This window comes from Rosa chinensis, chromosome 2 (assembly GCF_002994745.2).
Source record: "Rosa chinensis cultivar Old Blush chromosome 2, RchiOBHm-V2, whole genome shotgun sequence".
Lineage (NCBI taxonomy): Eukaryota > Viridiplantae > Streptophyta > Magnoliopsida > Rosales > Rosaceae > Rosa > Rosa chinensis.
In genome coordinates, this window is record NC_037089.1 from 64,308,532 (window position 1) to 64,320,632 (window position 12,101).

The 12,101-nt window shown below is 38.0% G+C and overlaps 2 protein-coding genes across 2 annotated transcripts; both read right to left on the reverse strand.

Moving 5' to 3' along the window:
• Positions 1-3,231: 3,231 nt before the first annotated feature.
• On the reverse strand, positions 3,232-7,480 carry LOC112184753 (zinc finger MYM-type protein 1-like). The gene is made up of 7 exons (XM_024322994.2): positions 7,366-7,480; positions 6,884-7,131; positions 6,103-6,144; positions 5,920-5,985; positions 5,163-5,237; positions 4,680-5,070; positions 3,232-4,613 (listed from the first exon to the last, which is right to left on the reverse strand). Exons 1-7 carry the CDS (start codon positions 7,478-7,480, stop codon positions 3,232-3,234), a joined length of 2,319 nt encoding a protein of 772 aa, XP_024178762.2.
• A 612-nt stretch (positions 7,481-8,092) lies between these two features.
• Positions 8,093-10,185, reverse strand: LOC112183526 (probable acyl-activating enzyme 2). The gene is made up of 2 exons (XM_024321910.2): positions 9,813-10,185; positions 8,093-9,634 (listed from the first exon to the last, which is right to left on the reverse strand). The coding sequence occupies exons 1-2, from the start codon at positions 10,170-10,172 to the stop codon at positions 8,186-8,188; spliced, it is 1,809 nt and encodes a 602-aa protein (XP_024177678.1). The 5' UTR covers positions 10,173-10,185; the 3' UTR covers positions 8,093-8,185.
• Between the last annotated feature and the right edge of the window lie 1,916 nt (positions 10,186-12,101).

Sequence of the window (12,101 nt, forward strand, 5' to 3'; positions counted from 1 at the left end):
CGGTGGTGGAGGTTGTTGTGGTCAAGTCATTGGCGACGGCGGCGGGGATGAACTCGGAGTGTGCGGTGAAGCCTCAATGCACAATTTCAATTTGCTATAGGATTTGAAGTTGGGGGAACCAGAAACATCTGTGGTGCATGAAGGTGGATTAAGACGCAGCGGCGGTGGGAATCGAACGAGCAAGATAATTTGAATCTTGATGATTCAAATCAGGGGAAGAAGAAACCAGAAAAGAAGAAGAAGAAAAAAAGAAAGAAAGAAAGAAAGAAAGAAAGAAGAATAAAGAAAAAAAAAGAAAAAAAAAAGAATTTGAGGGTAAATCGGTCATTTTGTCTTCATTAAGTGCCTCACGTGCAAAATTGGGAAAAATTCACCAACGGTGTCTGGACACTTAGGGACTTTCATAATGATACCTGAACTTACAAAGTTATCAATGTGATACCTGGACTCATTTTTTCGTATCAATGTGATACCTACGGCCAATTTCCGTCACGGAGCCGTTACGGAAATTGGTCATAGGTACGACATTGATACGAAAAAATGAGTCCAGGTATCACATTGATAACTTTGTAAGTTCAGGTATCATTCTGAAAGTCCCTTAAGTGTCCAGACACCGTTGGTGAATTTTTCCCAAAATAAAATTACATTATCAAAAATAAAATTACGAAGACTGCCTCTTAGATTTCTACAAAAAAGTAATATTAGAAATCTTTAATATTTTATATTTTATATTTTATATTATATATTTTTTTAAAATAATAATATATTAATAAAAAATAATATTTTTTTATTACTAAAACTGGTCGGATCATTAACGGATCGGATCAACCTAAATCCAAATCCGATCCGTTTATTAAACGGGTTAACGGATTCGGATCATTAACGGATCAACGGATCAAAATGTTCGATCCAAACTCGTTTAATAGCTACGGATCTGGAGCGGGTCCGGATCAAAATCCGGTCCATTTACAGGTCTAGAATTTAGTCAGCAGCTTGCCTTTTTTCTGCCCTCTGTCATCCAAAGCCAACTTATGGCTGGGCAAACTTTCACCGGTGGAAGTTGTTTTTTCTCCATGCCCGGTCACCACATCATCATTCCCTCACTTTGCCCGGGCAAAGTCATACCGGTGGACTTGCTCTAAGCAATAAAGAATCGACTTTGTCGAAAACGGGGTGTCCATACTAAGCCGTCAGGTCATGGTACATGGTAACATTGTGAAGACGAATTATTATAGACGAAGTGACCTATAAACATGGCTGGCAAACCATCAACAAGCCAACTCGAACCATTCCCTTATAAGTTATACGAGCCAGTCTGTAAAGGACGGAGCTCGAGCTATTCACGAAGGGGGAACTATGAAAGGCATCCAAACCGGCCACCACTTCGTCGACAAACTATCATCGCCAAAAACTCTTACTATTACTTGGCTCTTTAGCTATTAATCATTCTTGTTAAAGGAATATTTTCTATTTCATCTCATAACTTTGTTTGTAAACCAACATGAAGCTTCTGTCTACGTGTTTTGATTTTGCTCCAACTTGTAGTAAAATGGTTAATATGGTAACTTGGACATGATCAATTTTGTTTTCTTTAATCATAGGAGTAGTATATAGTGACCATAATCAAGTTGATCATCGTTCCACGTTTTTCCTCTCACGACCGAGTTATATATTCAACGCTTCCTCCTAAAAAATACAAAACTTTCAAAGCGGGACTGACTGATCTGCGGATTATTGTGATATTAATTATTTTTTTTGATTGATCACATTGAAAGGCGACACCAATTGGAATTTCAGAGGGCAAATTAATTTGATCACAATCACAAGCTTGCCAGTTCTTCTATGGAATAAACAAACATATTAAACTAGTACATATGATACGTGTTGCACCAGTTCCTATTTTCTAACGTACTTCGCATAATACTCGGAGTTATTTTATTCTGTCACAATATTGATATGATATGGTTCAGCCGCACCCACGTCAGCGGCACGAACAAATCGCAGCAGGACCAACCTCCGACCTCCGTCGTCCTTGATCAGCCCCCTTCAAAAGCCAACGAAATTTTTCAGCAGAACCCCACCAAGCCGATCCACCTGTGGATCCCCCATTGAGCTTCGCACCAAACTTGAACCCAGCCATAGCGGACGTTCTTCAAAGAGTCTGAAGACCAAACCATCCGCCATATCACCATCCTCCCGTCGAAGAGCCGAGAACAAACTGAAATCGGAAACAGGGGAAGAAAGAAAAGCCCTAGTCCAAGGCGGCTCTCCATATGACAAATCGAACACAGTAAGCAAGACGAGACAGTTAGCCACAAGGCTAGTGATGACCATGGCCATTGAGGTTTGAAAATTTTAGGAGTTTTGTCGAAGGTAGAAAACCAGAGTAAACCCTAGTAGAGTGTTAGGTCATAATAATTAGAATTAAATTCCCCCCACTTGGAGGCTCATCCCCACGCTCATATTATTATTTATTATAAGTTGTTGCATCGGGGGGGGGGGGGGGGGGACGTAACAATGGCGGATCCATGATTGGAACCTTGGACGGGCTGGATTTCTTAAACAAAAAAATTAAATTATATATATATATTTTTGTTTAAGAAATCCAGCCCGTCTAAGGTACCAATCATGGATCCGCTCTCGACAGTGCGAGAGAATTTTATAAATTTAAAAAAATGTACATCTAGTCAGGGGGGACGTAGTGAGCCTTACCCCTTAAATGCATATCTATACAAAAATAAAAAACAAAATCAACAACAAAATAAACGTGCAATGCAATATAAGAACCTAAACTAACTAAATCTAACTCTACGAGTTCCACAAGCTTCAAACTCTTTGATCACCGATTCATTCTCAATAAATTCAGCATATTCCTTCTCAATGTGAAGGATCATACAATCACCAAGAAACTCATCCTCCATCATGTTTCTAAGTTTATTCTTAATGATGTTCGTAACAATGGCGGATCCATGATTGGAACCTTGGACGGGCTGGATTTCTTAAACAAAAAAATTAAATTATATATATATTTTTGTTTAAGAAATCCAGCCCGTCCAAGGTTCCAATCATGGATCCGCTCTCGACAGTGCGAGAGAATTTTATAAATTTAAAAAAATGTACATCTAGTCAGGGGGGACGTAGTGAGCCTTACCCCTCAAATGCATATCTATACAAAAATAAAAAACAAAATCAACAACAAAATAAACGTGCAATGCAATATAAGAACCTAAACTAACTAAATCTAACTCTACGAGTTCCACAAGCTTCAAACTCTTTGATCACCGATTCATTGTCAATAAATTCAGCATATTCCTTCTCAATGTGAAGGACCATACAATCACCAAGAAACTCATCCTCCATCATGTTTCTAAGTTTATTCTTAATGATGTTCATAACTGAAAATACCCTTTCAGTGGTCGCCGTAGAAACAGAAATAGTCAAAACTAGACAAATCAATTTATAAAGCATAGGGAAAAATTCTGACTTCTTTGTTTGAACCAACATTCTACACAAATCAGAAATGGATTCTAAATTCTGGAACTTTGGATCACTACGCATATCCTTCTCATAATATGCACACTCTAATTCTAGAGCAAACATTTCACTATCAACAAAATCTTCAGGATAATACTTCTTTGCAAGATTGCATGCACCTTCAGTTTTAAAATTAATGAAGTTATCACGAGGATCCAAGGTTGAACTAAGTATAAGAAGTTTAGATGTTTGGTCTGAGAATCTTCTATTCAACTCACTCAACTGAAAATCAACTAAAGCATTGAAGACATCTATATGGTAATGATGCTCAACTGTAATGAAATCTCTTTGTTGGCAACGACGACCTGTACCATCCTTATAACGAGCATTCATATCAGGCATATCAATATCATGTTTTTCACAAAAAGTTTCAACATTTCTTACCAAGTCATCCCAGCCTTCTTCTCTAATCTCTTGAAGAAATGATTTTGTATGTCCAACAAACTTCATAGCATGTACGAAGTCAAGAGATTTTCGCTGCAATGTCTGACAAAGAACTTTAGTAATTTTCATCAATTTGTGCATTAGAAGCAAGCAGAACACAAGATCAAAAGACCTCATAGCTTTAAGAACAGCCACAACTTCTCCTTGCAATTCCAAGGGTCCTTGCTCAATCATATAATTAAGAGTTTTTTTTGTTGAACTAAACAATTCAATCAAACTCTTGATTGAACGAAAATGTGAGCTCCAACGTGTAGCAGCAGCTCGTTGCAAAGTACAAACTTGATTAGCACCAGTACCTGTTTGAAGTTGGCCACAAGCTACCAAATATGCAATTTCTTCCTTTCTCACAGCTTTTAATACAGAATGACGCTTAGCAGAAGAATCAACAAAATTCACAATTAAACTTAAAGTTGAAAAAAATGGCCAAATCTCTGGCACCCCTTTAGTTGTAGCATTCAATGACAATTGCAAGCGGTGAGCAAAACAATGCACATAATAAGCATAAGGACACTCTTCAAGAAACAATGCTTGTAACCCATTATAAATACCTCTCATATTGCTAGCACCATCATATCCTTGACCACGCATATTTCTCACTTGAAGATTGTACATAGTAAGTACTTTAGAAATCTCATCTTTAAGAGTTTGTGAGGTAGTGTTAGGAACACTCACAATCTTAAAAAATCATTCTCGAATAATACCTTGACAATCAACAAACCTCAAAATAATGGTAATTTGTTCCTTACTAGATATATCTACTGCTTCATCAACAAGAATACAATATTTGGAATCTCCAACTTCTTCACGTATCTTGTTCCTCACTTTATTACCAAGAATATTTAGAAGTTGCTTTTGAATTGATGGACTAATGTACTTGGCATTTCCGGGAGCATTTCCCAAAACAACTCTCTCAACCTCAATACTCATTCTTGAAAAAGATTTGATGACTTCTCTAAAATATCCCTCATTCAATGAGTTTTCAGTTTCATCATGGCCTCTAAAAGCAGCTCCTTGATTAGCTAGCAATCTTACACTTTCTATTGAAGCCTTAAGCCTCAATCGATTGTCCTCTATATCCTTACTAGATTTTGACTGAAAAATTGTTTCAATTTGTTTGGTAGGATTTCTTAATAAATCCTTTTTTTTTGCATTGCAGCATGATGGGGAGAATTAAGGCCTCCTACATGCTTCGTCAACACATTATCACCACCACAAACCCTCTTCCAAGCCTTAAACCCATCAACGATGAATGCTGTATGCTGAGAATTTTCAGTGTCAAAGAAAACAAGGGAAGCAATACGCCTTATCAAGAGCAATTGAATATTCAAGCCATGAATTGTCCTTGAACCAAGAAAACTGAAATCTACGCTGTTGACTCCCTTGTTCAGTGAATGGAAATTCTAACTCAGGTTGAAATGGACCTAATAAAACATAGGTTTTTCGAATACTATCACACTCATTGACTAGATATTTCCATATGGCACAACGTAATCCAGGATCACGTTCAAGAGCGTTGATGTTATTTTGTGGTTCAGGAATGGAAGGTTGGGGTTCAACATCAATATTTGGAGAGGATATGGAAGGTTCAGAAACCACATTTGAACTTGAAGACTCAACATTTGTTCTTTTAAACCATGAGTCAATGAATTTTGATCGCTTCACTTTTGGCTCATGATTTGACATTTTACTCTAACACCTATAAATTAAGAAATTAACTTTGAATTAACTACTTTTCATAATAACTAATTTAACAAAAAAAAAAAACCACAATATAAATTATATGCACTAATGCACAATGAACAGAAAAGAAAAAAAATACCTCAGAAAGCAGTAGACTCAATTGCACATTTGCATAGCAGAATGCCATATTTGCTGCAGAAACTCATATTTGCTGCAGAAACTCAATTACACAATTTTAAGTAAACCCACTGAGGCACTGACCTGTTTAAGTATTGAAATCAAATAATCAATTAAACCCACAACAATTGCACATTTGCACAGCAGAAACTGATATTTGCATTTAAACAATTAAACCCACATTACATTTAAGTCAAGTGAACTGCAAAAGTACAGAACCCAGAAATTGCAGAACCAAGAAGACAGAGAGAAATCAGAGCTGCATACCAGATTTAAGTCGAGTGAACTGCAGAAGTGCAGAACCCAGAACTGCAGAAGTGCAGAACCCAGAAATTACAGAACCAAGAAGACGGAGATAAATCAGAGATGCATACCAGATTTCCAGACCAAGAGACAACCTTCATTCTTCAATCCATGAAATCATCAATCCAATACAACCTACGAAATTGAATTTCACATCAATCCTTAACCCTCGAAATTGCCCCAAATTGGATTGATTCAATTAAACAAAATCTTACATTCAATCAAACGAAATTGATGTCTTGATCTCTGAGACTTGAAGTGGAGAAGCCAAGCTCTGCTAGAGTTTAGAGGGGGAGGACTGGAGGAGGCAACGAACTGGAGAAGGAATCGAATACGAACTGGAAAGTTCGACTGACCTAGACGACTGGAGTTGGGAGTGGGTTTAGGACGGGACGGGCTTGAGCTGGACCATACCTAATAAAAAAAAAACCCAAGTATATGTCTAATTTTTTTCAGGCCCAAAATTTTCTGACGGGCTGGAGCCCGCCAAAGTCAGTATGTAAATCCGCCACTGGGACGTAATACCTGAACCCCGAGCGATTACATAAGCATTACAATTGTCCTCTTAGAGAACATCCTGCAGGAAAGCAGGAGTCTCCTCTAAACAAAGATCAATAGGATGACCTAAACTAGCAAAGTGGGCCAATCTATTGGCCACACTGTTTGCTTCACAATAAATGTGTTGAATTCTAAAATAAGCAAAAGCTTGCATGTAATCCTTACAGTCATCAAGAATCCGACTAACCTCTGAGTTATTGTCACTTGATTGGTTTAGAGCAGCCACCAATATAGAAGAATCACTCTCCATGTCCACCTCCATCCAACTCTGATGAATGGCCAAGAGTAACCCGGCTCTACAAGCTTCAGCCTCGGCATGAAGGGCAGAGCCCAAATTGGGAATATACCTGGACCAAGCAGCCTTTACCGCACCCACCTCATTTCTCTCAATAACGCCAATGCCACCTTTACCATTGCCCAACTGAAATGCACCATCTATATTTATCTTCAGTTTTCCAACATGTGGTAACTCTCATTTTGCTGTTGTGAGATGTTTGCAAGTTCTAAGTGGTAACTCCCATTTTGTTTTAAGAAAACTGAAATTGGGAGCAAACATTAATAATAGGGGCCTCTTTATATAAAATATCACTGCTACAATTATGGGCAATAGCCACATGCACTATTGGTGACATATTTGGGCCAAAGGCCACATATGTGTATGTCTATTACCCATTGCCACGACACAACCACTTTCTTTTAGGTCAGTGCGCTGTAGAGTGGTTGCTTTCTCCTTAATTGTCTCAGTTTTGTTGTGTGTGGCTTCTTCTGACATGATGAGGACCATGGATAGGAATCAGAGTTTTAATTGCTTATATTTCGTTTTTTTGTTTTTGGTCAACAATTGCTTCTATTCATGGTCCAGTATCGAGTCATCTGGCTTCTTTGCAGTTTCAAAATTGAAATTGATTAGATTCTTGATATTATTCATTTAGTACGTAGTTTAGCATGAACTCCCCACGGTTCCGCTTTTATGAATCGAATCCACGTTACAAGAAAGGTGGGATGTAGAAGAAAGGATTTTGAAAGTCCCCGAGAAAAAAAAAATTCAAAAGCAAGAACTTTAATCTTAAAACTTGGTGTTCTTGATGCTTGATTTTCTTCTTCTTCTTGTAATCTTCTTGAAAGTAGCACGCAAGGATGGCGGTGGTGTGCCAAAAGGTGGTGCACATACGGCACATGGGAAAATCCTAGGGTAGGGTTCTAGGGCTTCATTGCTTAGAGAAGAAGGAAGAAGATTTTTTGGCTTCTGAATCAGGGTTAGGGTTTGTGCTGATAACGTGTTTAAGAAAAAGAGAATTGGGAGAATAGTTCTCTTTCATTGATAATATGAGCTCCTATATATAGGGAGTACAAGTACATAATTTTTTAGTACAAGGAATTCTATTCTAATTAAAACTAGAAATCTAGAACAATCTTCCCTTATTACAACAATAAAAAGTAATCTTAGTTTAGTAAGGCACACATAATAGAATATCCTTTAACAGCTCTCTCAAGAGAGACTGCCCAAGACTTTTGCTTTTTCTCTGAGAATGAACTTTTGTATCTTTCCTGTTGAAGTCTTTGGTATATCATCGAAAATGACTGTCCGGGGTGCCATGTAATGAGGCATATGATCGCGGCAGAACTCAATTATTTCTTGCGCATTCACATCTAAGCCGTCCTTCAATTTCACAAATGCACAAGGAGTTTGTCCCCAATGATTATCAGGCCTTGCAACAACTGCAGCCTCAAAAACTGCTGGATGGCTAAACAAAACTGTTTCAACCTCAACTGTGCTTATGTTCTCTCCACCAGATATAATCACATCCTTCAATCGATCCTTGACTTCGATATAGTTATCAGAATGTTTCACAGCTAAATCCCCACTTCTAAACCATCCACCCTTAAAAGCTTTCTTTGTTGCTTTCAAGTCTTTAAGATAACCACTCATCACAGTGTTTCCCCTGAACATAATTTCACCCATTGTCTTGCCATCAGGTGGTACACTTTCCATAGTGACGGGATCTTTTATGTCAACCTCTTCCAAACCAACATGTTGCACCCCTTGTCGAGCTTTAAGCTTCGATCTCTTATCTGAAGGCAGAGAGTCCCACTCAGGTTTCCATGAGCAATATGTCCCTGGACCATAAGTTTCTGTGAGACCATATATGTGGGTTACCCCAAAACCCATCTCTTCCATCTTGAAAAGGATCTGCGGCGGGGGAGGTGAGCCGCCCGTCATTACTTCCACCTTGTGAGGAAGTGGCATTTGATCATTCACCGGCGAATTAACAATCATGTTCAGCACAGTTGGTGCCCCTCCCATGTGTGTCACGTTATGTAGAGAAATATTGTCGAATATGCCTTTTGGAGTGACTTTCCTGAGGCAAATATTAGTACCACCCTGCGCTGCCAAACCCCAAATGAGGCACCATCCATTGCAATGGAACATAGGCACAGTCCACAGATAAACAGGCACTGAGCCTATTCCATGAAACAAAACTGTGGCCAATGAATTTAAATAAGCACCGCGATGACTATAAACAACCCCTTTCGGCCTTGATGTTGTGCCAGAGGTGTAATTCACACTGATGGGATCCCATTCACTCTTTGGTCGCCTAATCTCAAATCCACCATTTCCACTCTCTAAAAGACTTTCATACTCATAAGTTGGTTTTGTTTCTGAACTAAAGCTGGTAGATAACTCATCAGAATCAGCAATTACAACTACAATTGGTGGTTTTGAAACAGCTTTTTCGGCAAGTAATTCAAGTGCTCCATCAACAATTCCAAGTAATTGGTGATCAACAAAGACGATTTTAGCTTCAGAATGACTAAGAAGAACAGATATCATAGCTGAATCAAGGCGTGCATTTAGGGTACAAAGAATTGCCCCAGCCATTGGAGCTGCAAAATGAAGCTCATGCATAGCCGGGACATTTGGTGCCAAAGTTGCAATCTGATAGAACCAATTAACCATTTAAACATGAATCACATATATATATATATATATATATATATATATATATATATTTTTTTTTTTCAATTGGGTTTTGAAGATCTATCTTGAAAACATGATATTATTAAACAAGTAAGAATCAAAAGCTACTAATGGAGATGAAGAACCAATCACTCACCACATCACCTCGAGAAATTCCCAGCTGGGTGAGAGCAGAAGCTAATTTAAGGCAGCGTTGATGGGTTTGAGCCCAAGTGTATTTAAGAGAGCCATAGATTACAGAGGTCCTGTCGCTGTAGGCCTTTGCAGCTCGCTCCAAGAATCCTATTGGAGATAAAGGGACGTGATTTGCCGAGCACAGAACTAGACCCTCCTTTGAACTCCATAACGCTTCATGCTCAGAGTTGTTACTATTAATGCCAGAAGAGTTAGAGCAGTATACACGGTAAGAATGAGTGGGAGTGGTGAAGTGAAAGCGCGTACTGAGAGTGGAAACTAGGTGAGTCCATGAGTTCGTGAGCAAGTGGTGCATAGCCATGATGGGGATAACAAAGGAGAGATGACCGGGATTTATAGAGTGATAGAAATCCTCGGTCTTTATTATTGAATTGCTTGGACTCTAAGATATAGTCTAGCATTGAGATTCTTTGGTATATTACCATCCTCCAACTTAATTATCATCCTTTATTGTTTTTGTACGGGACACTTAAATTCTTATCTGTTACACCAGGCATTGATGGTCTACATAACTGTGGGATCAGCTGCATATCCAATCTTAGTATTTTTAGAAGAATGAGGTACATAAAATTTTGAGGTATGCACTATTATATTGTTGATGTTGGCTTTCTCTGTGCTCTCTATTCTTTCTGTTGACACTTATATTTGTATCTTTATTGTAGGAAATTTTCCCTGTTGTTATTCCCCAAGCCACACAGATTTTTGTTAATGGCTGCTGGGTTGGCATACATTGTGATCCTGAAATGTTAGTGAGAACATTAAGGAAGCTAAGGCGGGTGAGTGACCCTTATGTTTTGTTTCTTGAACATATAATTTAGGTAGGTATGGTGCCAAAACAAGACTTAAACTTCAACTGTTAAGACTCAAAACATTAGATGTATTGTTATCTTAGCTACGATAGGTTGCATCATTTCCTCATCACTTTTCTATCTTCATATTCTTGTGCATTGTTCTTAACTGTCCCAATCTTCCTAATATATGCACGCTGAACTTAGACCATTCTCGACTTGTGAAATTCTCATGTAAATGTCATGCATGTGTAGGTGGATGTCAATACTGAAGTTGGGGCCGTAAGAGATATCCATCTGAAAGAATTGCGGATGTATACCGATTATAGTCCTGCAGTCGTCCATTATTCACTGTGGACAAGCAAATGCTGCTTATAAAGAAGAAAGATATTCATGCATTGCAGCAGAAGATGAGCCAGCTGCAATCTTCAACATATTTTTCTTCAGTGGTTACATCCCTCCATTCTTACATTTGTGTTAGTACTAGCCACTACTAGAAAACCATAATAAAGTAGTTCAAATATTTCTTTAGCGAGTTAGGAAAGTAGCATCTGTGCCTAACTGAACAAGCAATTAATTTATGTAAAACTGTGCAAGCAGAGGATTAATAATTGATTGTAATTGATTGTTCTGTTTAAGCATAGGATTAAAGAATAGAGAAGAAAAAAGCTGAGCATATGCTCTTCTACGGGTACAAAATTAAAAAATAAAATCATGTATTTTAGAAATATTTGTAGCATTCATGACTATTTTGGTAATTATATCCAGTCAAAGCACTTTTGCCTTACAACTTACCAAACACTCAGAAATTGCTTTTCGTTCTTACAACACTTTTAAAAATAGTTTACCAAACATTCAGCCGCTTCTTCTCATAGCAAATTCGAAAGTGCTTCCTCTCATAGCAAGTTCGGAAGTGCTTCTTTTCATAGCACAGCAATCCCAAACTAAGCCTTAAAGACTTAAAGTCTGATTCGGAAGTTATGTACAATCATTCCTTATAAGCTAGTGTTTTTACAAAGGTTTTGGAGAAGAGAACATTTGCAGTTACTGTAGAGGATATCGTGCCTACTAGAATAGAAACAATTTTTTTTCAAGGCTCTATCACATGGTTAGAAAGAACTGGGGACAGTTTTACTAAAGATGGTAGAAGAGTGAAGAGCCCTGTAGTGGTGATGCTAAGTGCGAGGCTCCCTCATCCTCGTCATTGGAAATATTAGTTTACAGTTGTGTATTACACTTTTACAATGAAAATATGTAATAATTATGTTCTTATTTCGTTAGATATGTAGATAGATAATTCAATAGAGAGGTAGAGTAGTCTTAAAATAGTGTCCAATGCATAGAGTCGGCCTACTTCTAAATCAAATCAGTCTAATTAATGTATCGCTAAACAAACCCAATTTTTGTTAAGTACACTTTTTCCTTCTCTCGCTACTATTCAA